Source organism: Calidris pugnax, unplaced genomic scaffold (assembly GCF_001431845.1).
Source record: "Calidris pugnax isolate Ruff unplaced genomic scaffold, ASM143184v1 scaffold27, whole genome shotgun sequence".
Lineage (NCBI taxonomy): Eukaryota > Metazoa > Chordata > Aves > Charadriiformes > Scolopacidae > Calidris > Calidris pugnax.
In genome coordinates, this window is record NW_015090893.1 from 6,490,117 (window position 1) to 6,515,814 (window position 25,698).

General features: G+C 38.1%; 1 protein-coding gene across 3 annotated transcripts in view; it reads left to right on the forward strand.

Annotated features, from left to right (window-relative positions):
* FBXO38 (F-box protein 38) overlaps positions 1-25,451 on the forward strand; it is a 25,939-nt gene extending 488 nt beyond the window's left edge. Inside the window, exons 2-22 of one of the 3 annotated variants that reach the window (XM_014948245.1) lie at positions 2,456-2,597; positions 3,479-3,612; positions 4,753-4,916; positions 5,366-5,531; positions 5,883-6,020; positions 6,328-6,465; positions 6,931-7,024; positions 7,451-7,581; positions 7,858-8,028; positions 8,284-8,426; positions 9,358-9,580; positions 10,290-10,409; positions 11,522-11,701; positions 13,428-14,147; positions 17,201-17,301; positions 19,593-19,695; positions 20,735-20,901; positions 22,052-22,197; positions 23,011-23,114; positions 23,381-23,494; positions 24,806-25,451. In XM_014948245.1, coding sequence (XP_014803731.1) covers positions 2,470-2,597; positions 3,479-3,612; positions 4,753-4,916; positions 5,366-5,531; positions 5,883-6,020; positions 6,328-6,465; positions 6,931-7,024; positions 7,451-7,581; positions 7,858-8,028; positions 8,284-8,426; positions 9,358-9,580; positions 10,290-10,409; positions 11,522-11,701; positions 13,428-14,147; positions 17,201-17,301; positions 19,593-19,695; positions 20,735-20,901; positions 22,052-22,197; positions 23,011-23,114; positions 23,381-23,494; positions 24,806-24,984 — 3,564 coding nt within the window. In that variant the 5' untranslated portion in view covers positions 2,456-2,469 and the 3' untranslated portion in view covers positions 24,985-25,451. Of the gene's footprint in view, positions 1-2,455; positions 2,598-3,478; positions 3,613-3,990; positions 4,101-4,752; positions 4,917-5,365; positions 5,532-5,882; positions 6,021-6,327; positions 6,466-6,930; positions 7,025-7,450; positions 7,582-7,857; positions 8,029-8,283; positions 8,427-9,357; positions 9,581-10,289; positions 10,410-11,521; positions 11,702-13,427; positions 14,148-17,200; positions 17,302-19,592; positions 19,696-20,734; positions 20,902-22,051; positions 22,198-23,010; positions 23,115-23,380; positions 23,495-24,805 lie in introns of those variants that run through there. The other 2 variants (XM_014948246.1, XM_014948247.1) reach the window with 2 other exon arrangements.
* Positions 25,452-25,698: the final 247 nt, after the last annotated feature.

Here is a 25,698-nt window from a genome sequence, read left to right on the forward strand (position 1 = left end):
TGGGGTGACCATGAGCAGAGCCCCCCGTGCCCACAAAGCCACCGTGCACCCACCCCCGCACCCCCCCCCCCCCCCCCCCCCCCCCTTCCCCCCCCCCCCCATTCCCCCACTAAGGGAACGGCGGCGTTTGGGCTGGCTGTGGGGAAGAAGGTTGTGGGGAAACCTGCTTTTATATTGCTTATCCAAGCAAAAGTAAACGTGTTCTTTTTTTTTTCTTCTTTTTTTCTCTTTTTTTTTTTTTTCTTTTAATCCCCACAAGGAAACACCCCTCTTAAATTAGCGTTTGCTAGCTGTTCTCTGCATTTATTAGTAAAATGGTCGTTTCTGGGGGATAGTGTGGGTCTCTCTGTAGCTTTTTTAAGTTCAGTCGAGACAATAACACACATTGAGCTGTTTCATACAAAGAGTCTCTCGAATTTCTTGAGTTGGGGGGAGCAAAACTCTTTTATCAACCTTATTAAATATCTGAAAGGTGGGTTTTTTTTGAAAACGGGGTCAGATTCCTAATGTAGAATGAGAGGTTAAAGCTGCACACATTAGCTTAAAAATAGTATCAAAGGAGCATATACTTTGCAGAAACTGCTGCCTCATAAGAGACTAGCTTGTTCTTTTTATCCTTTACTTGATGGCAGGAGCCAAACCAAGCCAGAGCCTGAACTCAGAGAGTGGGTTGTGTTCCTTGCAATTAAATCTCACAGGATTCTTTCAGACTTTTTCCCGATAAGTCAGTCTGTCAATGTCTTTCTTTTCTCTGACCTTATATTACAGTCCTTTTAATGCTGTCCTTTGAATACTGCTGTATTGTACTCCATTGTGTGTCTGCATCAACCTAGAATTTTTTACGTTGTGTCGTGCCCTCTCTTTACATCAAGTGACCAGGTGACATTCACTGGGAATCTGTATAATACTTGTTTTCCTTGGAGTCCAATCTCATAAACAGCTTGAAGTCAATTTTGGGCTTCATGAAGTTGAACAATATTACAATGCAGTATTACAAACATACTAAACCTTTCTGGTGTGCACCAAAAAAGAAGGGGTAGTTTGTGTACAGGCAGCAAACTCAGTGTTTTTAGGTTTGGCTAGAGAAGTCCCAGCCAATCCAAAGGAGCAAATGTTCCATGCTATTGCCTGGCAGAAGGTGCTAATATAGTTATTTTATATCACCATTTTAAATAAATTAATTATAAATTAACAACATACACTTGTTAATTTTCAATATATGCAAAAATGTGTGAAAGCACATGTTTTTCAATAATTAGATCACAGTGAAGCTATCAATATTTCAAATTTTGTGCCAGCATATAAATCATTTGTGTTGGGGAAAGCAAATTTTTTATTTCCATGAGATGCTTTGTTTTTCTTCTCAGTTGCCACTTCCACATAGTGTGAAGCAAACACTGTGGTATATTTACATCACAGTGTATGTCCTAACAGACGCATCTTTCATAAGTTTTCCAAAATCTGTCTTTTTTTTTTAAAGTTGCTTCTACACATCCACTGAATTTTGTTATTCAACCTGTTAAACTGGTTTACTGAGTTAATGATGCTTTACCCTACTTACCAGAAAGCATTCCTCAGCTAAACAGCAGTAGTGAAGACATTTCTCATGCTGTTAACTCAGTTACTCTAATGTTAACTAAGTTTATATTTATTACTTCTTGTAATCAATTTTTATGTTTTTAAATGAAACATACTATTGTTATTTCAGTACTTCTGTGCCTGTATGTGTGCTGCAGGAACAATGTAGACTCGAACACATTAATTCAGTAAAGAGGAGAGGATATCCTGCACATTGCTGCTGAGGCAAGGTCTTTCAGTTTTTCTGGAGCTTTGATCTTTAACTAAGCAGCCTGAATATTTTGTTTGGTATTCTAACCTCTAAGAAGAGCCAGTTTGAGGACCTTTAATAGGGCATTTTTGGGGAATGATCAGTAGGAGCCTGTTTTTTCTAAAAGGAAATATTATTTTTTTCTGCTAGAGAGAGGCTTTGGGCTTTCTGTTTCAGTGGAACATGTCGAGTTGGTATTTGCTTAGTAACCTCTGTAGTATCCCCACAGCTTTCCTGTGATTTGTCTTGGTCAATTGATGTGTGGATGGTTTCTCTGAAGACATTTTATTGATGCAAAAGAATGGATCTATTAAACCTCTCCTATTAAATGTGGTTATTTTCTTCCTTGACAGCTTCCTTTAGCTCAAGGGACTTTCTAGTTTATCTAATAATCATCAGGTGGTGTCTGAGACTTCATGTAGGAGACAATCTATGACTTGTTGGAAAATTTTTTTCTATTTCTTGGTTAACTCAATTCAGCTGCACTGGAACTTGTATTTATTGGCAGATTTTGCTGGTTTTTTTGGTAAATTAAGCTTAAGTGGTGCACCCTCCTCTACTGTCTGTCCCTTTGCTCTTTCAGTTGCACTGAATTTGCGTAACACTGTAAACATTTCCTTTCATCAGAAATCGTTGCAAATATGGGTCCCCGGCGGAAAAATGTGAAGCCGTGCTCAGTGAACAGGGAAGGTTCTGAGTCCACCAAAGCAGATGAGCCAAAAGATTACATGAACCAACTCTCTCATGAAGTGCTTTGCCACATCTTTAGGTGAGCAGCTTGACAGAAGACAATTTATTGTTTATTATTATATTTTTTTCTATTTTTTCCCCCAATCTGCCTGTGTTGATGTCTGTGTCACATAGTATTCAAAGAGTGTAGGCGTACCACAAGTGAACTGGTGGATAAAAACTGGATAAAAAGGGGTGAGAAATGTTTTTTCAGTTCCAGAATTCATTTGGATACTTTGAAAATTAATTTATGTGGATGTCACGAAGGGTAGAAGGAAGAAGAAAAGAATAAGTGATTTAATTCTGTTGACCAGTGTCTGGTAACAAGTGTTAAAATACTGATTTCAGTGCAGAAATGTATCTCAGGTATTACATAGTGGAGGTGCGTGTTTTGAAATTGTTGCCTCTGCTTCATAGTTTGCAGAAGGGAACTTGGATGAGTATATTATCTTCTCTGCAGAACTGTCCTTCTCCAAGATGTTCACTCATGCCTATTATATTCAAAACATAATGTCTTACTGACAAGTTCTTTAAAAACAGCAGCTCTCCAAGATGTTTGCAAATTGAGCATGCTAGTGTGTACTAGAAAATTAAAGGACCTTTAAACCACGTAGAAACTATTCTGGCAAATGGTTTGGTTAGCAGTATTTATTGGAGAACTGAAGCATCTCTCCATTTTAATATTATATTTGTACCTTGAATATCCTATATTCAGTGTCAAAAACTGGTGAGTCATTCTGCTTAGCAAAATTTCACACTTTATTAGAGTACAGTCTGAAAATTCTGTTTGAATTACTTATATTAGTGTTAGAAATGTATGAACTTGTGTAGTCATGCTTGGGATGTTCTTTAGTTTGGAAGAAGTCAAAAAAAAGGATCCACCTTTGATAAATCAGAGGGGTGTTTTTTCCTCTCCCAAAGGTACCTTCCCTTGCAGGATATCATGTGCATGGAATGCCTGTCCCGGAAGCTGAAGGAAGCGGTCACTCTTTACCTGCGAGTGGTGAAGGTTGTGGATCTGTGTGCAGGCCGGTGGTGGGAGTACATGCCCACGGGTGAGTAATGCGCACGCTTAACGCAGGGCATTGATGTGGTGGTGAGCAAAACTGTCGGGGCTTTCCTGGTCTTTATAATGACACACATAGGGTGAATTTTCAAAAGCAGTAAAAGGAATTAGAGGTTTAATTCCTTTTGACTTGTGAGATTTGGGTGGCTTCCTTAAGCACGTGGTTTGGAAAATTTATCTGTGTCTGTGTAACTCTGTGTGTGTATATATATATATATTGGATGTTACTGTAGCAGAAACGGGGATTCTCTGTAGCAATCTGTAAATACGATCTGTGTTTGTCTGATTATTGTAAGGGAGTTAATCCAAGGGTTAATCCAAGAAGAGGCTGTTTGCATGCAGGCAGGAAAAAATACAATGGAATGAGAGAGCAACTCATCTGCCAACACTTAACAATGTAAGAATAAATAAGTTTTGATGTCACACCTCAAGCCATCTTCAGATCCATAGATAAATTGGGCAACCTAGGTCAACCCTGTGAGTATTAGGATTTCTGTTGGATTTAAATTACACTGCTGGGATTTGTTGGGGGAGAGAGCTAAAATCAGTGAATTCTAGAAGTTAGAGGATCTGCAGTCAGACTTATTAGGGCTGATATCAGGTAGATAGTTATACCTAACCTAAGACAGATGTAAATACAGGTAACTTACTAGTTTAAAATCCTTTTAATGTGTTGTCTTATGTTAGATTAAAATAATTCTTTGCTATAAGAAACTGTCTTATTTCTTTGAGTATTGTGAACTGTGGTGAATAGTGATGAGCTGCAGGTAACCAATCCAGATTGGCAGCTGATAAATGGAATTCCAGGAAAGATAGAGACAGAAAGCCTGATGGTTTGCAGAGGTGCTTCATCTGAGAAGGGAGAGAAGATAGTTAAACCTGTAGCCATGCAACTCCACTGGAGGAAACCTATAGCGAGCCTGCAAAATTCAAGGCAGAATCATAGAAGAGCATGTAGATCATGATTTCTAGAATCATGAAATAGAAGACGAGCTATTGCTTCACTGAGTAAATCTTTCAACATTGTAGAATTTATACTACCATATAAAGAGAACAATTCATTTGGCTTTCCCTTCATAGATAGATGTCTGCTATCACACAAATACCAAATCTGTTGTTGTCATCTTAGGTTTCACTGATTCCAGTTTCCTAACGCTGCTGAGGAAGATGCCAGACATTGAACAACTTTATGGTCTTCATCCCAGGTATCTTGAAAGGCGCAGAGTCCGTGGCCATGAAGCTTTCAGCATTCCTGGAGTTTTAGAGGCTTTGCAGGCCTGTCCAAATCTGCTGGTGAGTGATTAGACTGCAAGAGAACCTCCTTCTCTCTGAGTCTGATGATGCAGACTAACATGCATTGCTGAGATGATGCATGTTAACAGAGCAGAAGAAATCTGGCAGAGACTCATTGCTTACAGGGCTCCATGTTCAGACCTGGGCTTTGCATTCAGGTCTGGCTGTACAGAGTAGCAGTTAATTGTGACCATATCTGCAAATGTGCGACTGATTTGCAAATGAGTACTATTTTTAGTTGTACCAGTGGGAATAACAGGTGCTCATAAGTCCAGAAATGAATTAAAACTCTGATCACTGTGCTTTCAAAAGGACAAGTCTTGCTACACGTTTAAAGTGGAATAACACATTGCGTTATGTATAGTGTGTTATTGAGAAGTTTACATAGTTTAGAGGATATTGTTGCTGGAACTGGTGTTAGAGCATTTGTTTTGCTTTCTTTTGTCCAGGGTGTTGAAACCTCTCATTTAGAGCTGGTGGAAGCTATTTGGACATACATGCCACAAGTTCATATTTTAGGGAAGTTTCGTAATCGCAATGGTGCTTTTCCAATTCCTCCTGAGAACAAGCTGAAAATTCCTATAGGAGCTAAAATTCAGACTTTGCACTTAGTAGGTAAGTGTTTAATGGTGAAGTTGTTGCCTTCAACACAGGTGAATTAAAAGGCTTTGAAACTCTGCAAGATTGTAATTCCTTTTAAGAGGGGGAGTTTGGCATGTGGCATTTTTAAAATGTTAGTTGCTATATATATATATGATAGCAGGTCCAAAAGACAAATCCTAAAAACCTGTGTTGACAATCTGAGGTGATGAACTTGTGTTTAAAATGTTTACAGCTTTTCTCACATGCCACACAGCAAAGAAAAGGCTTCCTTTTTAAAGCCAGAAGGTTAATCCAAAGACGTTTATCCTGGAGTTTATAGTTTAAAGCTTGTTTAAAATGTTTGTTTTGTTTATGTTTTATTAGGGGTGAATGTCCCTGAGATTCCTTGTATCCCAATGCTGAGGCACCTTTATTTGAAGTGGGTGAGACTCACCAAACCGCAGCCTTTTAAAGATTTCCTTTGTATCAGCTTACGCACTTTTGTCATGAGGAACTGTGCTGGTAAGAGGGATTTGTATATGGAGGGGATGTTTTAACATGGAGGAAATCTACTAATTCTGTTAAAGCTGGATAGGCACCGACTGTAAATAGAAATCTTAGGATACAAGATTCTGACAGCAGTTACTGTTTTATCCATGGTGTTGAATAGAACTGTGTCCCTCTCATGTACATTATTTGATGCCATGTAATTCTGTTGACTTACTGATCTAAGTGGATATATGTGGACATTTTAAAATTCTTTAATATGATACATTCAGTGTTGTTAAGTGAATGACCTTCTTTGTCTACAATGGTTGGTTCTATGTAGGACCCACAAATTCTTTGAAGTATGTTCCCCTGGTGACGGGCCTGGCTTCAGCTCGAAATTTGGAGCATTTAGAACTGGTTCGTGTTCCATTTCTTGGAGGACTTATCCAGCATGTGGTAGAAGATAGCTGGAGATCAGGTATTGAACTTCTTACCCCTCATACCTAAACCAAACAAATGAATAAGAATGCTAGCAAATACTGGAGGCACATGAAGTTTAGCTTTTTTGTCTTTAGCATATCCTTTCTTGATTATTATTTTAAAGGTATTGAGTTTGGAACTATGGTTATGGTGCCAAATATAACTCTGTATTGAGTATTATTTTGATCTTTTAAGTCCAATTAACTGTTGAGTGATAGGCTAACCTTCCAGTTGCATTTATTGGTAAGTAGAACTAGCAGGATTGGAGGGGAGTTGTGTATTTGTACACATATGTACAATATGGATTTGTACACATATGTACAATATGTATTTTATTGATCTGCTAAAAAAGATACGTTTTGTTAATTCACTTGTCAAGACAACAGTGGTGGAAGGGTATAAGGCTTAAGGTTGTGATCTGTAACTGAAGTGAAAGAATGTTGTTTTTTTTTTAAATTGTCAGGTGGTTTTAGGAATTTGCACACTATAGTTCTGGGAGCTTGCAAGAATGCACTTGAAGTGGATCTTGGCTACCTCATCATAACTGCTGCACGAAGGTACAGACCTTTAGATCTTTCTTTCCCCCTTCTCCTTTTTCAAAAGCAGTGTCTTAGTAATGAAGTCCAATAACATGAAGAAGCAGAACAACCTTCACAAATTTAAGGAATAAACACGTGAACTTTATATAGCAGGAGTATTCTGTGGTTAAAATAACTGGAGTTATGTCTGCGTCTAAATCGCTTTGTGTCATAAGCTGCCTTCTTTGACCTATATCTGACAAGTATGGTGCTGTTAGTCTCACAACTCCTATCCTGCTCTGTAACTGAAATACTGCCATAAAGATGCAACAAATATCCTGTTAATCCCATCATTGTTGAAAGAATATTTTCATTTTATTACCAAAGGGCATCTTCTGTGGTCATTTCTATGACAATTGTGTTTTGGCATGCCTTTTAATAGGAACAATTCTTAATTGCATTCAGGTTGCATGAAGTGCGGATCCAGCCTTCCTTGACCAAAGATGGTGTTTTTTCTGCTTTGAAGATGGCTGAACTGGAATTTCCACAGTTTGAAACTCTTCATCTAGGATATGTTGATGAGTTTTTACTACAGTGTATGACATTTTTTATATACATAAATTATTTGATAAATATAAGGATTAAATAAGTTGATGTGTTTTCAATCATTTTCTAAGAGCGATTAAAAAGAACATTACCCATATTGAGGCTGCTGACCTCACACAGTCAAATATGTTTTCTCATCTTTATTAAACTAAAGTAATAATCTCATCCATTTTTCCAAATTGGACAAAAAGAGGGAGTTAGAAAATCATGCTATAAAGGAAAGTTTCTGAAATTTACTGCTGTGTTTACTACTATCTTTTTCTTAGGTAAAATGACAAATGGAGACTTGGTGAAGTATGGCTTGGCTGATGTAGTTGAAAATCCAGGAATTATTACAGATATTGGTATGAAAGCTGTAAATGAAGTTTTTTCTTGCATCAAGTATCTCGTCATTTACAACTGCCCACATCTACATAATCCAAATAATTGGATCACAGGTATTGCATACCTTTGAAATTTTAGAGATATTTTATGAATAGCTGTGATATTAAAACAGAATTTTTCTGCTCATAGGACTGCTTGTTTTATTTCTTAGTAAGTACAGTAGATGATGCTTGGTTTGAAACCATACTGGTGATGGTAACAGTCAGAATGGAAACACAGAAGATGCTTGCTTTCAAATCTGGAAAGGGTATGATGAAAAATAAGTCAGATAGGAATCCTTCAGGAAATGCATCTCTTCTCTTCTGCAGATCATTCAAGGTGGACCCGACTGGTTGACCTCACCCTGGTGCGATGCCATGCAATAAAGCTAGATTCTTTCAGTCAGTTCATTGAGTTATTGCCAAGCTTAGAGTTTATTTCCCTGGACCAGATGTTCCGTGAACCTCCTAAGGTGAGTCTTTCAGGGAATGGTTTTGCAAGGAAAAAAACCCGTTGCCCATTTTTTCAGGGAATGAATTGTTGCCAACTCTTTGGAAATATGGTAAGCTCCGGCTGTTTTACATTCTTTTAAAAGTTGTAATTAATTAAATAGCTTGGTAAATAAATTACGTTGGTTTGCAGTTGCTATTATGATATGTAAGGGAGTATGATGCTTCTTCTGCAGATGGGAGTAGTGACAAGGTATGATTTTGTATGAATATGTGACCAGAAAATAAGAACTACATTGATTCTGTGTTTCTGTTGAGGTCTTTTCTGCAACTTCATTTTGTTGCTGCTTTTTATATTATTTTTTTTCATCCTTAGGGATCTGTTTGCAATGCTAAAGGGTTTTAATGATTTTGTAGTGGGTGAAATAGAGATGAAAATACTGTTTCCCTGTTGGAGTGCTTTCAAAGCTTAGGATTTTTATTTCTTCATGTTGTCCCCTCTCCCACACGGTAGCACAAATCTTTGTGACAGCTGTTGTAACGTAATGGAAACTGCCCAAGTAAAAAAACTGCTTTCTTTGATCATTAATTCTGTCTTGAGGCTACTGTGTTATGGGAAGGCTATATAATCTGCTGTTTCTACTGATGTAATATGATCTCATAGCAAATGAAATACTATTTAACAAAGTAATATGCTTTGTGGAGTTCCCTTTCATGAGGAGTTTAGCAGGAGTGTAAGTTTTCTGGGTTGCGGAACTCAAGATGGACCTCAAGATGGACACTGTAGCGTGTGGCATAAGGAAGTATTAGGGACAATTTTCCTGTTCTTCATGTGCGTATTGTTCTGCTGTCCTGGACACTACTGACAGAATGCTGCTTCCGTTGGCGTTAGGATATGTTTTTGAGATAATGTGTCCGTATTTTGAAATCTTAATAGTTGTACTTTGTTTTCAGGGTTGTGCTCGCGTGGGCCTAAGTGCAGGCACCGGAATTGGTGTCTCATCTGCCCTAGTCAGCAATCAAAACTCTAACAATGACAATGACAACAACAATAACCACCAGAATAACAATAATCCAAACATCCACCATAACAATCACCAGCACCCGAATGACCAGAATGAGGAGAATGAGCTGCGGCAAGATGGTCAAGCTGAAGAGCAGCAGATTGCAGCTGAGGGTAACCTGTGATCTTTGAAAACTTTTGTAGGAAGTGATTTTATTTGCACTGTCACTTACGTAGGGTCCTAGAGAAGACATGAATACACATTGAAAGCTTGTTGCTCTTTCGGTTCCTTGTATGTTAACTTTGATCTTTTCTGAGGGCTGTCTGCACGTCTCTGGTACCTGTGTGATAAAAGCTGTCTTGGTATTGTGTCTGTCTTTGTATTGTGCTGTTACAAGCACATTACAGTTCAATGATACATGTCAGTACACATGTTAGCAATGTCGAGTTTCAGTGTGATACTCATCTGCAGAAGTGTGAAATGTTTTCTAGGCTTCTCTGGTCAGAGTTGGGAGTACATCACAGTATCAGATAGCATATTTTAAAACTTTACTAGCAAAGGCAGAAGTCATTGGAGGGAACAAATATGTAAATCCTAGTTACATTGCTCACTGCAGTGGAACAAGACATTTGAGCAGGAGTGGAAAATTTGGAGAAGTAAACCTCAAAAGTTAGGCTGGGGCCTTGGCTAGAAGAGATGTAGAACAAATCTGTGGGAGACTTTGTGCAACCTAGACTTTGTGCAACCGAAGGATTCAAGACAACTATTACTTATTTCTTAAGGATTCTCTAACTCTTTGTGGGTGCCAGTTGAATTCCTCCCTATGCCTATGAGCTCTGTTCCTTCTGTTTCCTCTTCTTGACCTCATCTTAATCTTTACAGCACTGAATGAGATGGAGGAGGTGGCACAGGAAGAAGGAATGGCTGCTGGGCAGGGCCAGAATGAGCTCCCAGCTCACAGCCAGGCTGTTGTTCCTATGGAGGTCGATGAAGAGCAAGCAGGTAACACCAGTTAGGGAAATAAATTACTTTTGGTATCCCCTTCCTTAGGGGTTATGTTTTTCAGTGTAAGTCTGTTTTTGCATGGTTTTCTTCAGCTGGGTTGTCTGGTGTATTTGGAATAATGATGCTAGTGCAGCTTACTGCTGTGAAGAAATTTATTCAGTCTGTTTTACAGTCCCTGGTTGTGTTTGCATACAAAGTAAAATATCTTAATCTTAGAGCCTCATTTTTGAGTCCAGTATAATAAAAAACTCAGAAGGCCTGAATGAGCTCGCCATGTTCTGATGTTAGTGTTAATGGCCCTTACTTCATTCACTGCAGCATATGGATTCTTGTTGTGCTTTTTTTTTTCCAAGCCAGAACAACTTGTTCCAGTGTTAATGTAATTTGTATTAGTGACACCATTAGTGACACACATTAGTAACAGTAGGTAGTCTTGATTTCTTTTATAGCCACTATTCGCTGGACAATGTAATTTTCTACTAAATATGCCAATAACGTGAAGTAACATACACGTATGCTGGATCTGTTCACTTTTTCAAGATAATTCCTGAAAATGTTATTTTACTTCCTGTTAATTTCTTGTGTTATTGACAAGCCATTGTGATGGGCTAATGCCTTTGGTTAGTAACCCAGAGAGGTAACTAACAAAGCACATTTATACTGAAGCTTTGTAATTCGTGCTTCGCCTTCCCGCTTTTACAGTGGGATTTAGAAGGATAATTGCAGATGTTGTGACCAACGTTTCTGTCTTTGTGGTGAAGGTTTCAGGGACGGATTATAATACATAGTTGTACAGTTACTTGTACTATTGTGGAAGAACATTTAAGCTGTTCCGAGGCAGAGAAACATTACAGAAGAGACTGTGTTTTGCCTTACCGTTGCCTTACTGACACTCATCCCCTTCCAAACTAGAATGCTTTAATGCTGAAATGCAGTATTTTGCTTTTCTTATATTTGGTTTTTAATGAGGGAGCCACAGAATGGGTGGCTAAATTGAACCAAATTCATCTCTTGTCATTTTTTCAAGAAGTTCTAGAAGTTCTTTAGCCCTTTAATCCATGCTTGGCTTGTTTTTACATAAACTGTTGACATTCTTTTACTGTTTTCAGGACCAAGTGGCATTCAGCCTGTTGTAAAAGCAGCACCTATTACTGTCCATGATTCAGACAGTGAGGATGAGGAAGAAAACATGGGGACTTCAAGAGCCTGCATCTCTAACAGCATTGCACAGAATTACTCAGATGGAGAAGAGAAAAGCAGAGATCCAGTGGAAACTAGAGAACCTTCAGGTGTGCAACAGATGGGTTCCTGGGCACTGTTAAGCAAAATTTTTTCTTCAGTCTTTCCATCTTGTTCAGTTTTATTTCTAGCTTTGTAACTGGCATGCTTGTTTGTTTGCCCCCTACTCTTTTCTTCCTGTTATAAATCTAGAATGGAGGTGTAAGGACACATGTCTAGGTCCAGTCACATAGTTGCTGTACAAAAACACAAGTAGTGGTGCTGCACTGCTTTGCAGGCAGAAACCTGCAGGTCCTCTTGGATTTCCAAGTGCACGGAATTTACCATGTCTGTGAAGCCAAATTTGCAGCTTTGCTCTTTATATGATTCATCTGTCAAAACCTTGCTGCTGAAACAAAATGTGACTGTTGGGACAGACATATAAGAGTTGTAGCCATCTTTTGGTTCCTGGGGGCCCTGTGGGAGTGTCCTGAAGGTGACACTTTTAAGATCAACTTTACTTTGATGGGAGCTTTGGAGATTAGTTAGAATTCTCAGGGTGATGTTCTGTACTGTCTGCTTTGCTTCTGAGCAACACTTCCTATTATAGCATGTGTATATGTGTATATATAGTAGTAGTAGTATATATTTTATTATGACTCATTCAGAGTCAGGACTTCATGGTAATATGGCAATTACAGAGAGACATAGAAAAGAACATTCCTTGTCTTTAGAGCTTAGAGCTGTAAGCTGCACATCAATGGCACCAAGTCCTGGGTTCGATGCCGTATGACGTACGGCCTTTCCAGCAACAGAGATGACATGCTGTTTCCTGTAGTTGGTATTCTAAGTGAAATAGTTTCGTATGTACACAAGAAAGGAGGAAGTTGAATTGTAATCTGTATGTAATTGACAGATGAAGTAGATACGGTATTAATGAGTATTTACCTAAGCAGTTCAAATAAAAATCCTGCGTTTTGAAGGAGAAAAGTGGTGATCTAGTACTGGTTTAACTTCTGCAAAGCGTAGGACATATCATAGCTGTAATGGATCAGATGTCTTCCTGTTGTAACTAGTGTACTCCTTACACATCACTCCCCCATCATTTTAGTATATTTCAACAAGACTGGTAGTTTCAGCTCGGAAATCTGTAGTGTGGCTGTGCTTAGAGTGCAGATGTCAGTTCTGGATTGAGGGCTGAAATAATCTGCATTTGGAGACAATTTGCATAAACTTTTGTAGAGCCAATGATGGGGGTTTTTGGGTTCAGTTTACTGTAATTAGCCGAGGGGATTAAGACATTAAGTTCCAGTTGTGATTTTTACACTATTTGCTATGGTTTTTTATTCATCTGTAAACTGAGACTACTGTTACCAAGTGACACCACTTTCCATACCCAGGAGGGGGAGCTAAGGATTGCTATTGAAAGTGTCAACTTTAGTCCTATCTGTGTTACTATTTTAATTCCGTATATTTAATAAAACACAAGTCTATTATCAGTGTGTTTTTCATACTTTTGTGCTTTGGCCTTTTTAACCAGTTAGCTGCTTTGTGAAACTATTAGCCTCATTTACTGACAAACACCCCAGCACATCACTACAAAAATAGCTGCAAGACATTACAGATTCAGCAACTGCTAGAAATATTAATTCCTGTAAAATACGAATAGCAGCATGGTCCTGACAAGATTTGTCATTGGCCTTCTGTTTTAAGTAGTCTCAAACAGGGTAGTGCTCAGCGTTTATTTAAACTGTGTATTAAATTGTCTCATTGTTCTCTCTCACTTAACTCTTACAGTGAGTGGCAAAGGCAAGACACCGCTGCGGAAGAGATGTAGCACCAGCCAAGTGGGGCAGGCAAAGCAGTTCCATACCGAGGAGAGCAGCTGTGAGAAAGGTTGTCAAGTAACAAGTGAGCAGATTAAAGCAGACATGAAAGCCGCGAGTGACATGCCTGAAAGGAACAAGAGCAAAGATTCTTACCCAGGTTGCAGTAATGCTACAGGATCAACGGGAACATCCAGCTCCTGCAGTGCTGTTTCTCCTGGCCCTGACTGTGCACAGACAGCTAATAGCCACTCTGCTGGCACCAGTCCAGCACTTGGAGATGAATCCAGGCAGTGTGTCTGCTCGCCTTGTAAAAGGGAAGGCTCCAGCGAGAGAGAGACTGAGGAGAGCTCTGTTTGTTCCAGGTGTTCCTGCTACAAGCCACAGGACGCCCAGCAGAGGACTAGTGGGTGTTGTGATGGGGAATGCCCATCCACGAGTGGAGCCTGCAGGAATGGACCAAACAGCGCTGCGTCAGATTTTGCACTTAGGACTCTGCCAAACTGTGGGCCTCCAGGAGAGACAAGTGATGAGAGGACTAGTGGGAGTGCCCGTGGGCCTGCCAGTGTGGAGGAGAGCATGGGCTCACGGCGAAGGAACTGTGAGATGGCTTGTAAAGAAGAGTATCCTCGCCGACCACTAACAAGAGCTAGAAGCAAGCTGTCCCATGTCCCTCTGGTATCGGAGTCAGGTATGACTTATATGCATATATTAATTTCTGAGTAAACTGCTGTGCTGGCATGAGACAGTATTGAGCAACCGCAACACCCACAGATAATACTGAAGTTAAACATGAAGTTTATTGGTTAATAATTTAAAACTAAGTGGTTTATCAAAGGTCAGAGTATTGATGGAGTGGAAATGGCTGACATCACTGCCATAGCTAGGTAAAATAACAGATCTTTCTGAAAGGGTGCCAGTGACTTTTTTCTCCATGCAAGTGTTTCTGTATGTGTTATCCGTACATACTAAACAGTGTTTGATTTACTCATTTGAAAACCAAATGCAACTTCTTTTGACAGCTTCTCTCTTCCTGTGAAGGCTGTTATTCATTGAAACATAAGACTGTCTCCCCCATTAAAATTCTCCCTTTAAAAGGAAGAAGACAGCAGGTACGCTCAGATCTTAGCAAGAAGGCAAAAGTTAATAACTGATACTTTATCATCCAGTAACGAAAACCATAGTTATAATTGAGCCAAGCATGTGCACCTGCATATTGGATTCTACTTCCAAGTGTATATGGCGTGGTGATCAAATTTTTTGAAATTTGTTTATTTATAAAATAGGTTCATGCTTCACATTGTTTTCACAAACAAAACACAACAATAAAAACAAAGTCCTGAAGGGCTGGAATGAAGCCAGAAATGTTGGGAGAAGAGAAGAGATGTGAAGGGAAACTTGCTGTTTCTTCCAAATATACTTGTTTTCCGAAATAATCATCTTAGTCTGGCATAGCACACTTTATAATTACCTCATATATTCAGGATTCTTTGAGAATATCTGGCAAGTAAAATGAAACTGAAAAATGAAACGTGCTCGTTACAGAACTGTATGCGTTGGAGGTAGAAAAGATTGACAGCAAATTCTTATCTTTGTTAACATGGGATGATTCAAACACAGTATGTCCTAGTGTCTTTCCCGTTTTGTTAACACTTGGGAATGTTAAGATAAACCTAAATCACCTGGGATGTTGTTCTGTAGCTAGGTGTATCTCAGATTGAAGAAATCATCTTGCTCTTAAATTTTAAATGTCTGTTTTCTACCTTGCTCCATTATGACTAGTAATTAGTCTACAAAAATCAAAAGAAAATACTTCCTCTCTGTCCTCATCCATTACCAAAACATGAAGTGAAGTCAGTCAGATCTAAGTATTAAATTAGAGTATCTTTCTGAAACTATCTCTGTTTTCAGGTTTCAGTCGTTAGTCAGGAAAAAGATCTATTCTGCTCGTGGAGAAAAATGTCTCATTATTTTCTGTATTTAGCCTACACAATTCAGAACTGTTTTCCAGCTCCATACAGTTAAGTGCATAAAGACTTACACATATTTTCCTCTTTGAAGCAGCAGGTATTAGTTGATGCTTGAGGCAGAATCTGAGACTTGATGTGTCATTTTAATCTTTTAAATCTTTTTAATACATAGGACAGTGAGATTTCTTCTGCCTGGCTGTTAGGCTGCTTTTCTTCACTAGGATCGAATATACAACTCATTAGAGTATAACCTGAAAATGCTTTGTTACAGAGTTGGAAATGTTTTTCTATAAATAGTGTAAAAATGTGCCTTGAATACGACAGCTTTCTATTATTCTGAAAATACAGAATTGTGTTACAGAATTCAGCTTCTGTAACAAACCTGTGTTTGACAGTAGAAGTATTTTTTTTCTCTTAAGTTATTTACTCATATTAAATAGTGGAACAAGTCAAATACTAAAGACAGTGAAATTCTAAGAGAATTATCACCACAGACTAGCAGGCTAAAGAATCACTCAAATGTGTCATTTTGATTTTTACTTTAGTAAAAATGTAAGCCACACTTTTTCTTGTAATAAGTGGGGGGTTTTAAACTTGTTTTAGTTTACGTTTGTAGTGAAGCAAGCTTTTCACATTTTAAAATGCACATTATGCTAAACCTTCTGTAAAGATTTCTTGGCCTTGGGCTGCAACACAAAATTGGAAATTTCTTCCTATAATGTAGCTAGGAAATGTTTCAATATCTGTAGATCCTCTAGGAACTGTCATAAAAATTCCCTGGGGATGATGATTCATGGGTGCACAAGTTGAGTACTTAATATTACGGCTTTCAACCTGCGGACCCCTAAAGCAGTAGCCTGAGTTCTGGAGCTCATAGGCCCACTGAATGTCAAATGTTAGTTAATAGTTTATAGGTATTGGTGGAATTTGATGATGTTAAGTAGGAAAAGGGATATTTTTTTAATGTTAATGGTAGTATAGCTTGGAGTAGTTCATATATAGTATCTAATATTTTGTCCTTCTTTCTTGATTGTGAATCTTTGTGAACATGCTGTATGTTTTAACAAAAAGGAAAGCTTAATTTTAATAAAATAATTTTTTGTTTTGATCTGTTAGTCACATAAAATTAATTCTAGGGCATTTTTGTTCGCTTACTGTAGGAAGTAAGGGTGGTCATCTATCATTATTTCTTCTCAAAGCCTCATCTTTTAAGTCAAGCAGGAATTTGATGTCACTGGTGCATGAAATAGAGTAAGCAGCAGCTTGGGAACATCAAAGTATTTTATACCCGGTCATCCTTTGCAGTATTAGGAAAAAACTTAGTGACAGTTAGAAAGAGCAGACTTTCAAGTATTTTGAGATTATTTCCACTAATGTTTAAAACATTAAAGCTATTTTGGTTCTTGTATTTGTCAAGAATGTTCTGTTTGCTGCAGGGAACCGAGCATAACGTAACGATTCATCTTCTGTTCTTTTCTTGGCTCTGCATCTTTCTGTGATGTTGACCTTGTATGTTCAGTGTTCCTGTGTTTCTGTCCATAAACAGCCCACCCTCCTGTCCCTAGTTATTTAGCGTGAATGATTCTGAGCAACAAACCTGAAAGTGATTTTAGTGCAAGGAAAAGATATATAGTTGTTTTCAAGCCAGACAGGTATTTTGATCTGTTTATGTCAGAAGTGTATGTTCTTATTGGACGTTTTCTGCTAGGGAATGCCTCTGTTGTTACCATGAAATGTAAACAGAGGAAAGATTTTTCTGGTTTTCTGTTTCCAGAGGTAGCCAAGCCAAAGCCACGGCAAACCACAAAGCGGAAAAGGACAGCTGACAAGTCCACGAGTACAAGTGACCCAGTTATTGAAGATGATCATGTTCAAGTAAGGTCTCTTTCTTCACTTCCTACAGGTTTATCGTCTGGGGATGCTCACGAATAATATACAAGCTTGTCTTATGTGTAGAGGCAGATGAGTTATAACTGATGTTGCTACTCTCATTGGTCTTAATCATATACAGGAAATTTCTCTCTTAGATGCAGTGATACTCTGGCTGGCCTGAGAGGAGGAAATTATAAGCTAAAGCTAAGCTTGAAATTTGTCATATGCTCATGGTTATAGCGCTGGATAAAGTCCTGCCTTCCCACAATGTCCTTCTCGATGTGTGCCCTGGGTTGAGCGACACAGGGCTAAGAACTTCCAATGCTTGGTAAAACCACACTTATAGAAGACTCTAGTGTCTGAATTCATGAAAGTATTTACTTTAGAGCGAGCTCTGGGATGGGGGTATCAAGGTCTCTGCATTTGCGAGCCTTGCCAGGTGCAGGTATGAGGGGGAATGAGACCCAGGCACTTGACCCGGGCTGGCCAACAGGATTATTTCCTACCACGAGGGTCACATTCAATATAAATTAGGAAGTTTGCTGTGTAGTTTCTCTCTCCCTTGATGGTGGTGGTCCAGAGAATTTCTCACCCCAGTGCCGGACCCCTGAGCCCTCCCCTTCCTCCCAAAGCCTCAGCGCTCACAGTGTCCCACATTTGCTGTCACCTGCTGGGAGTGCACAGCTTCCTGCTGGTAGAATGGGCTGAGTATAATTCTTGTACATTTTATATTAGTATCGGGATCAATACTGGTTTTTTAGTATTATTGTTAATTATTTAGTCTTATCCTATTAAATCTATTTGTATTTCAACCTTCGTGTTTTCTTGATTTCCCCAGTTCCCATTCCTGGGTGGGGAGGGGTCATTGGGTGATAGAATAATTGTCTAAACAACAATGAAGTGTTATTTCTCAAACCATAGCAATGTGCAGGGAAGAAAGTTATTATCTGGCATTTGTTTTTGAAATGAGAGCATGGGATACTGCTGTTAAAAGAAACACGGGATGTGTAATTACTTCTGGACGTAGCAACTCAGCTTTTACTTTGCAGGCTGGAGGTTCTTGTAGTGTATTAGTAACATGAGTTAATTCTGCAGTGAAGATCAGTCATGAGAGGAGAAATTCTAAGGTCTGGCTCACTGTATTGAGGCTGTGTACCCTGAGCTGATATTCTAGCTGGGCATGAGATTGCTTCAGAGGGTGACTCTGGACATCTGACTTTTGCTTCTCTTCTGAGTTCTGCTGTAGAGGAACCTCCTGTGTTTATTTTACCCTCTCTGTCTAGTGAAGAACTTGGCCTGAGTGATTTAAGAAATTTTTGTGAAAATTAATTCGTAATATTTTTCTGGTTTCTAGGATGCATTACAGCTTTTGTAATTAGCATAAAAGATATTTTTGGGTACGTGATTTTTTTTCTTTAAATATGTCATTTTGAAAAAACAGTATTGTGAGTTTTAAATTTTTTTTAAGTATCTGTGGTTACAAGAAACAGCTTGAATTGCTGAAACTGAAAGAACCCATTGCAAAATGCTTCTTTTTTTCTCTTTACATGTCTTGTCTTTGTTTTTATAGAACTCTATTTAGTCTTCTTTGTATAAGAACAGTTAGCTTCATCCTTGGGCTGCTAAATTTTGCTACAATTTTTAGTGATAAAACTTTGAAAGATAAAAACCCTAAAATACGCTTTCTTATTACATTCTCTCTGTGCTCATGCTATTGGAAATGATTCTGCTTGAGCTTAGTGCATGCTTTACTTTTCTAACACTGATAGTGGACTTGGAGGTTTAAATAAGTTATGTATATAATTTTTAACCATCCATGCAAGGTTTTCCTCCGAGATGGCTCTGGTAAATTACATTGGTGTGGGAAGTTCGAACCATGAACCTGCAATACCTTATTTCTGTGTTTAAACAAGTGGTATTGTCCAGAATTGCCATTTTTGTCATCGTGGCTGAAAAATAGAAATTGAATAGTAGAGGATTTGAAGTTCCTGACAGGTGATACTTAGGTTTTCTGATAGAAATTGTACTTTCTGGTATGACTCCTCTTTTAATCTTGGGAAGTTGTTCTGTGATTTGTAATGTTGCTGATCAGCAGGAAGTCCTTTTTTTCTCATTGCCACCAGTACCCTCATTGTCTCAAATGCCTGTTGCGAACAGAAGCTGTATTATATTGACTTGTATCCAATTAACATCCTTTTGCATCTGGCAGTATCTTTTAAAACTCAGTTTATTTTTAGTTTTGTCTTCATTTTCATTTGCACTGTCATTATTTCCTCTTTTTAAATTTTCACCAGGTACTGACTTTGAAATCCAAAAACCTTGTTGGAATCACCTTGACCAATTGTGGAATAACAGATTTGGTACTGAAAGACTGCCCCAAAATGATGTTCATACATGGTATGTAGTTAACGTCATGTGTACCTCCTCCATCTGGCATTATTAGAAATTCCTGAAAGAAATTATTTTGTGTTCATTGGCTGCTTTGCTACAAGTCAGACTGGTGCTTAGAACACCAAATATTACTGCTTCTCTATTCGAATGCCTCTTTCATTATAAGTCGTAACAGGTTTAATAAAGATTAATATCTAAAAATCAGCAGATGAAATTATATGACAATTAGGAAGATTAGATGTTTATTGAAGAGGGATAATAAAATAATTGGAAGTTGATGAAATGAGTTTCTGAGTACCTTGTTTTTTCTCTCATTTCTTCCTGCTTCCATAGATGATTTATCTGACATCATGATACTGTCCTCCTTGACATGATAAAAATGTGTTTTAAATTATGGCACTTAAGCTGCATTGGAGTCACATGCCAGGGTGCGTGACTAGTTCTGCATTGAAGCATTGGGTCTTCTATTGTTTGCTGCAACATCTACACTAAATAACACATTTTCTTCTCTCTCTACGTAGCAGGGAATGAAGAAATTATTTCTTTATTTATTCCAGAATACTACTTAGAACATAAATTAATTTTTAACTAAATTTTGATTACATGAGCAGGGATTGCTAGAAAGGAAATAGCTTTATTTTACCTTGTGTGGCTTCACAGTACTCTGTATTTGATCTAATTTTGAAGTCAGTGGTTTTCAATTGTGGCAGTCTGCAGACTGTTTCAGGGGCCTTTGTGAAAGGAAACAAAGGGAGAGAAAGGTTATTGTTGGATTAAATTTGACATGGTGCTTTAAAAGGACTCTTCTTACAAGTTCACAAATTAAAAGTTTAATCATAATGTGGAAGAAATGAACAACTAGTCTATTTCTTCAATACGCTTAAGTTGCCGGCTCTACAGACTACTTCAGTAATTGTTTGTGACTTCCGTTACTTGTTTGCTTCTTTTGAAACAGGCAGCTTTGGAAATCTCTGACAGGAGGCTCTTTGGGTCTTTTCAATATTTTATTTCTTTTCTTTTAATAATTTCGTTTGCTGGTTTATAGCTACAAGGTGCCGTGTATTGAAACACTTAAAAGTAGAAAATGCACCAGTTGTCAATCGGTTTGACTATGCCCAGTGCAAGAAGTTAAATATGGATCAGATTTTGGATCAGATTCTCAGGATGCCACCAGAAAGAAACCGGATCATTTATCTTCGTCCAATGCAGCAGGTACACGATGAACTTTCATTGATCTGAAGTTCTGCCTGTATTCTTTCACCGCTCTTGGCTTCATGTGTTTTTCAATTAATGCAAGAATGTAAATATTACAATAACAAAACTCTGAGAAACCTGTTTATTACAGTTTTATCCCATCAAAACTTTTATTGCAGAATCTGGAACTTGGATGATACCGAATTTTAAGACTTAATGTTACCATCTCCAATATTCATTGCATTAGAAGATTCTGTAAAAAATCATGACACACTGAATTAATTCCAAACTGAGTAACTAAAAGTAACTGTAAGAACCTAGATGCTACTAAGTCAGCTTGTAGTTTTGTGTAAGCAGAAGCATGACATAGGCATAGGTATCTGAAACTCAGGTCCCATTAGATTTAGTAACAGCAGTATGTGTTTTCAAAACTGCTTTGCTGAAAGCTGCATCCTCTCTTGATGCTAAACAGTGTTGCAAGATAGTTGTGGTACTGGCGGCCACCCTTTCCTCCCCCAGATTGCGTACAGGAGATGTAAGCACTGACATCTAGTGACTTGTTGAGGTCATTTGACAATAAGAGAGCTTAATTTAAGATCCAGAATGTTTTTTTGACTTTGTCGCTCTAACCAGAGCATTCTGTGTTACACTGTGATGCTGCTTCTCTCATGCAAAGTAATGTTTTTTCTGGCTTGGTTTGCCTGACCTACAAGGGAACGCTGATTTGATATAAAAGCCAGCTTTTCTTTGATCTTTTGCTTTAGCTCTAAGATGACAGTGGTAAGACTATTAGGAATTAAAAAAAAAAAAAATTCAACAAAAAACAACCTCTCCCCCCAAGCCAGAGACAAATTCTGAGATAGCAAATGTAGTTTAGACCATTACGTAATTTTATGAAAATTTACTTACATATTGAAGTTGTGAAGCACATCAGAAAAAAAACATTTACCATCACATTCCACTACTCAAGAAGATTCATTGGCAAAGCTGCACTCAGAATGTTTTACTCCACTTAATCATGAATTTGATTATGTATGCTGTTAAAATTTCTTTTCATTGGACGTGTTCCCTCAGAATTTGGGGGATTTGGTAGATAGCTGCTCTTGACTCTAAAATCACATCTCTCTGTTTCTCTTGTTTACAAGTCTTTGTTTGCTGCCTTTCACAGGTTGACACGTTGACTCTTGAACAAAAGATATTTAGTGGCCCTTATCCATACCACATTTGCATAATTCATGAATTCAGTAACCCGCCTAATGTCCGCAATAAGGTGCGCGTTCGGAGCTGGATGGACACAATAGCAAATATCAACCAGTGAGTACTTGCCTGTCAGTAGCTTTACAGGAAAGGTATTCAATCCTTATTCAGCAGCTACAGCTTCAGTCAAGCTGTAGACTTACTGTATTCTGTTAGCCAAATTGAAAAAAAAAAGATTTATTGACTAATGAAGGTTGAATTCTAGATGGTCCGATGTAGAATTTCAATGTCAAGATAACCTACGTTTTGTATTAGGTATAAATAAACCTAACCACATGAAAAATACTATAGAATTCTCCAGTTCTGTTCCATCCAGGAGTAATGCAGTTGAACACAGATGGCTGAGAAATATCTTAAAATCTGAAAACTAGTTTATTTTATTAAAAAAGAGCCTGATTTACTCCACAAAATAATGTTAGTTTCTGGGGATGATGATGTGCAGTCAATAGCAGCTCCTTGCTGAGGAGCAAAAGTTCCCAAAAGCAGGGATTTGTATACGTTGGCTCTCATCCAACTGTTTTAAACCACTGTTGTTGTCCTAGTTATTCACTAAAATGACTAAGAGAACAAATTTACTTTTGAAGTTTTATTTGTTTGCAGCTATGTTGGATTGTTCCTTGCAGATAGAAAGCTATGCTTAAATGATAGCTTAATTGGTTTCTCATCTAAACGGTAGACGTTCTCTGTGGTTACTCTCAAAAGCAAAGGGACTGTCTACTGAGTTTGTATGAGGGTCTTAGAGGAGTGTTCCTATGGATTCAGACTCATTAAAGGAAAGGTTGTTTAAAAGAATTTCCCATTTGTTTTTTCTCCCTCTGCCTTCACATATCCTATCACTTCTGGCTGTAATTTCTTCCTCCTTCTCTCTAGAGAGCTTATTAAATATGAGTTCTTCCCTGAAGCTACACGAACTGATGAAGACCTGAAGAAATACACTAAGTACCCTTGGGGACGAGATATTTACACTCTAGAAGGTGAGTGTTTCTAGAGAGCTGAAAGCTGATGATCAGTCTCTTGTTAAGCTAAGTAACTTTCCATCGAGTTACAAGAGATAGGAATAACTTTTATGAGGGAAGTGGAGGACCTTTGGCACGGAGTAGGGGAACTGAAGTGAGGAGGTGCTTTTCCTGTGTTAGAGTGACCAATCTATGTGATAGCAGTGAAGCTTCCTTGATGAAGAGTGCTGTTGCTGCAAGAGTGACATTGTCCTCTTTGTGTTCTCATCCTGTTTGTCTTCTAGGCATTGTGGATGGTGCCCCTTACTCCATGATTACTGACTTCCCATGGTTGAGATCACTGAGAACAGCAGAGCCAAACAGCTATGCTAGATATGACTTTGAGGACGATGAGAGAAGTGAGTAATCTTTTTTGATGTGTTCAAAGAACTTTAACGTATTACTTAGTCCCAAGCTGACAATGCATTTCTTTATTTTTCAGTTTCTAATTATGCTGGGTTTGGTATACTAGAAATAACTACTTGTAGCAGTGTTGGGAGCTGATTGAGGAGAGGTTCAGCTGAGGAGAGGGCCATAGTACTACAACAGTGTATTGACCAGCCAGAGACCCCTAACACTGACAAAATCAGAGAGCCAATCTGGTGCTTAGCCTAAAAATGTGATGGGTTTGTCATATCCAGAAGAATGAATGCATTTAAAACACACACAAAACTAATGTTGTGATGTGTAGTCCCAGCAATTCACGTTCTGCGTAGTTTACTGGCATTGCTGCTGACAGCTCAGCTGCACTACTGCCTCTGGCTTTGCTTTGTGAAAGGTTGTGAAGGTGCTGAAGAGAGTCCATCAAAGAGAGGTGAGACTCACAGAAACTTGGGAGAAAAGAGGAAAGGACTGAATTTGAAAACTCTGGAACAGAGATGATGTGGATTAGAGTTTAGGATATATATGCCTCTTCCTTTTTAAGAGCTTGTCTTATAAAATGTTATAGGTGGCAATTCATAGGGCTCAGTCAAGAAACCTTGCTTGGTAGCAGGGAAAAATATGTTCTTCCACTACTTAATTAGGAAAAATTTGGAATGGAATAATCATTAGAGGTATTTTTAATTGACAATGTTTTGGATATTCTTATCTAGTTCCAGTTCAAGGTGTTGAAGCTGAAGAGGATTAGGACAAACCTCTTTTAGCTATACCTTTCTCTGATTTTTATGTCATTTTTATTTGAAATTGATTCATAGACTTAATGCCTGTAGTTCAGTATGTAGTCTGAATTATTAAAAATTGATACATATTTGATTTAAAAGAGTAAGCAGACTAAAAATTATGTTAAAGCCATAAAAAAATAAAGACTGCTGCTTTATCCTTAATTGCTCTTGTTTATAAAACATTTATGTGATGACTGAAATGGATAACCTGAAAGCACATCATGTAAGTCTCAGGAGGAAGGCTTTGTTACGCGCTGGGATTCCCTTCGCTCGCAGACATATGGACTTTGCGTACGTTAAATGAGTATTGGAGCTATCAAAAGGTGGAAATATGGGGAAGGCAGAGTACCTTTTCTGCTTGAATGGTAGTCCTTAAACTTAGATCCTCGATGGAGGATTTTTGTTTGCTTTGTTTTCCCAGACTATCTCATTTAATGCAAAACAGATTTGCTTGTGAGTTTCTTTATAGGAAAGATTCTAGTCTTTATTCTTATGTACCTTCCACAGCTACTATTTATGCACCCCGGAGGAAGGGACAGTTGTCTGCAGACATCTGTATGGAAACAATAGGAGAAGAGATCTCTGAGCTGCGTCAGATGAAGAAAGGTGTATTTCAGCGTGTGGTGGCTATCTTCATCCATTACTGCGACGTCAATGGTGAACCAGTAGAGGATGATTACATTTGAGTGGATAGACCTCCCTGACCCATCATCTCTTCCTAAATTCTGATTGGCACTGCTGGCCAAGAAAGCAGGTGGATTCTTTCCGAATGCAAAGCATTTTCTTGAAACACATACTTTGCAGTTGCTCTCACACAGTTTGGAAAAGAGTATGTAGTAAATGTATAATGAAAAGTAAAAATTGTATACTAAGATTTGTACATAGAGGAAAGAAAAGAAAAACTTCCTAATGCTGAGACTTTATTTCATATGTTTATACAATTTAATTTAAATTCCATTTTAATGAAGGCCAATAATTAGGAACAGGGAAGAATATTCGAATTTTTCAGCCCATGCCATTCATAGCAGTATTTTTTTTTCTTATAAACAAAATCCCATTTCTGGTGTTCAAAAGAGTCATCAGAGTCTCTTTTAATCTGTGCCTTTTTCTTGAGCGTTTAAGAGTCCAGTCTGAGTAAACCTGTTGAGTACAATCTTTGTGTCTTGTGTGTATTTTTCACAGAGAATTATTCTACAGCTGCTGCAAAGAAGGCCAAAAGGTGAAGGAAAAAAAAAGTAGCAAAGTTGGTGATCTGTGGTTGTTTCTAGAGTTCATTAAAAACATTTATTTGGGAAAGAAAACCCCCCACATTTAGCACCTTGGAAACAGAAGATATGTTCTAAAGTATTTTGTACCATTAGATTTAATTTTAATAGTGTATTTGACTGTAGTATGAAAAA